Source organism: Aplysia californica, unplaced genomic scaffold (assembly GCF_000002075.1).
Source record: "Aplysia californica isolate F4 #8 unplaced genomic scaffold, AplCal3.0 scaffold00695, whole genome shotgun sequence".
NCBI classification, from domain to species: Eukaryota; Metazoa; Mollusca; class Gastropoda; order Aplysiida; family Aplysiidae; genus Aplysia; species Aplysia californica.
This window is the reverse complement of record NW_004797965.1, coordinates 358,963-360,708: the sequence shown is the minus strand read 5'-3', so window position 1 is coordinate 360,708 and position 1,746 is coordinate 358,963. Positions and strand designations below refer to the sequence as shown.

General features: G+C 42.2%; 1 protein-coding gene across 1 annotated transcript in view; it reads right to left on the bottom strand.

The window, feature by feature from the left end:
* LOC101858970 (structural maintenance of chromosomes flexible hinge domain-containing protein 1) overlaps positions 1-1,746 on the bottom strand; it is a gene marked incomplete in the record, with an annotated part of 79,135 nt that overhangs the window by 7,027 nt on the left and 70,362 nt on the right. The window contains 1 exon segment of the mRNA XM_035972443.1: positions 548-654. Coding sequence (XP_035828336.1) covers positions 548-654 — 107 coding nt within the window.

The window sequence follows — 1,746 nt, the reverse complement described above, 5'->3', positions numbered from 1 at the left end:
GTTTGCCTGGTCCAGTGTGTCCAGGATAAGCGTATCTCCCAGCAGCATGCCGTACACTGGATGGGGTGGGTGGGGAGAAAAAAGGAGTGGTGGGGTGAGGGTGAGTAACATTATGGCAAGAATAAAGTGATTTCCTGGATATGATATAGAACTGGACGATAGAACATAAACATAGATAAATGCACACGCACACACACATATGTACACATAAACACACTCACTAACACACACACACACTATACACTCACAAAACAAACATGAGGCCCTACCCCTCTACTAATTCTTAAGTTAGTAAACACACACACAAACACACTCACAAAACAAATACAAAATACTCACAAACACAGTTTACATACCCCACAAACATACATATAAATCACTCACCAACTCAATAGTTCTACTGATCCTTAGTAAACACATAGGCAAAAACACACACACACACACACACACACACACACACACACACGCACGCTGGCACATGCATACAAGTAAACACACACACACACACAACCCCCCTCCTCTCAATACGTGACAAAATTCAACTGACCCACTTTACAGCTCTCCTCATCTTTAGTAAACTCCAGGAGGTTCCGAGCATACACCGGGTTCCCAAGGGGCTTGTAGTTGGGCAAGAAGCGCCTGTGAGGCAGTGGTCTGGGGAACAAACAATCGTCACATCACACACACAAGGTGAATGGGACGGGATTCACAACATCTCTCTTGTTTGTTTAGTTTTAATAGTTTTAGTAAGAGTTTTACGGCACTTGCAACACAACAAGGTCATATAAGTGCCAAAGAATAGATTATGCATTACAAGAGAGTAAAAAGTAAAGTTGTTCCCTCATCCAATCCGGACATTGGGTATTCCCTTGTTAGAGAGACAACTTCCTGGGCCTGGGCATATTGTGGTAGGGTGTAACATACACAAAAAAGAAGGAGGGGAGAAGAGGACGATAGATGAGTGACAGGAAAGAAGGAGCAAACCACACCAGAGCACCCGCCAACCACCCATGCTCTTGTTTGTTTGAGTAAAGAGTAAAGAGAAGCCCATCAACACACTAATGGTCATCTAATGTTGTGAAAAAGTAAAAGAGACGGACGGAAACAACAGAGGGAAAGTTTTTAAAAAGTAGGACCTACCTACCAGTAGCGCCCTCCAACCACCCGCAACATTTCTCTCTCACTCAAATCAATGCCCTTGTAAGATTGCATTTTACAGTCAATCCAGCTAGTAACCGACCTGTCCAAGACAAGCACTTGTACAAACTACCATTTCCCACTTTGCCCCTTATGTTATTTTCTTATGTTACAATGACACTGTCAATGATGTCCACCTGTCTCAGATATCTTTACTTTTCTCCTCAACCAATGGGCGACTGTCTCAGAGAATTTCAACAGTTTATCGATAAGAGTCTGCTTGCAAAAGAGGCAGTGTCTGAGGTACAACAAAAATGAGATAGTAGGAAATCGTGAACAGATGAGTGATGAGATAAGACCACAATAATGTAGGTTTTCTGAGAACACGCGAGCAGAACAGAGATATGAATGGCAAACCACTATTTCTGCTGTTTTTATTTTTTTGCACAGTTTGTCTTTCACTACTGTTTCAAATTCCTGATTGGAGTCTCCCCGAATCATGTGTTCAAATGCAGTTACATCCCTTAAAAGATTTCATGAATGACATTGAATGATAATTTCTTTCAAAATCACAAATTCAGATCGTGTACGACCCCCCCCCTCTCTCTC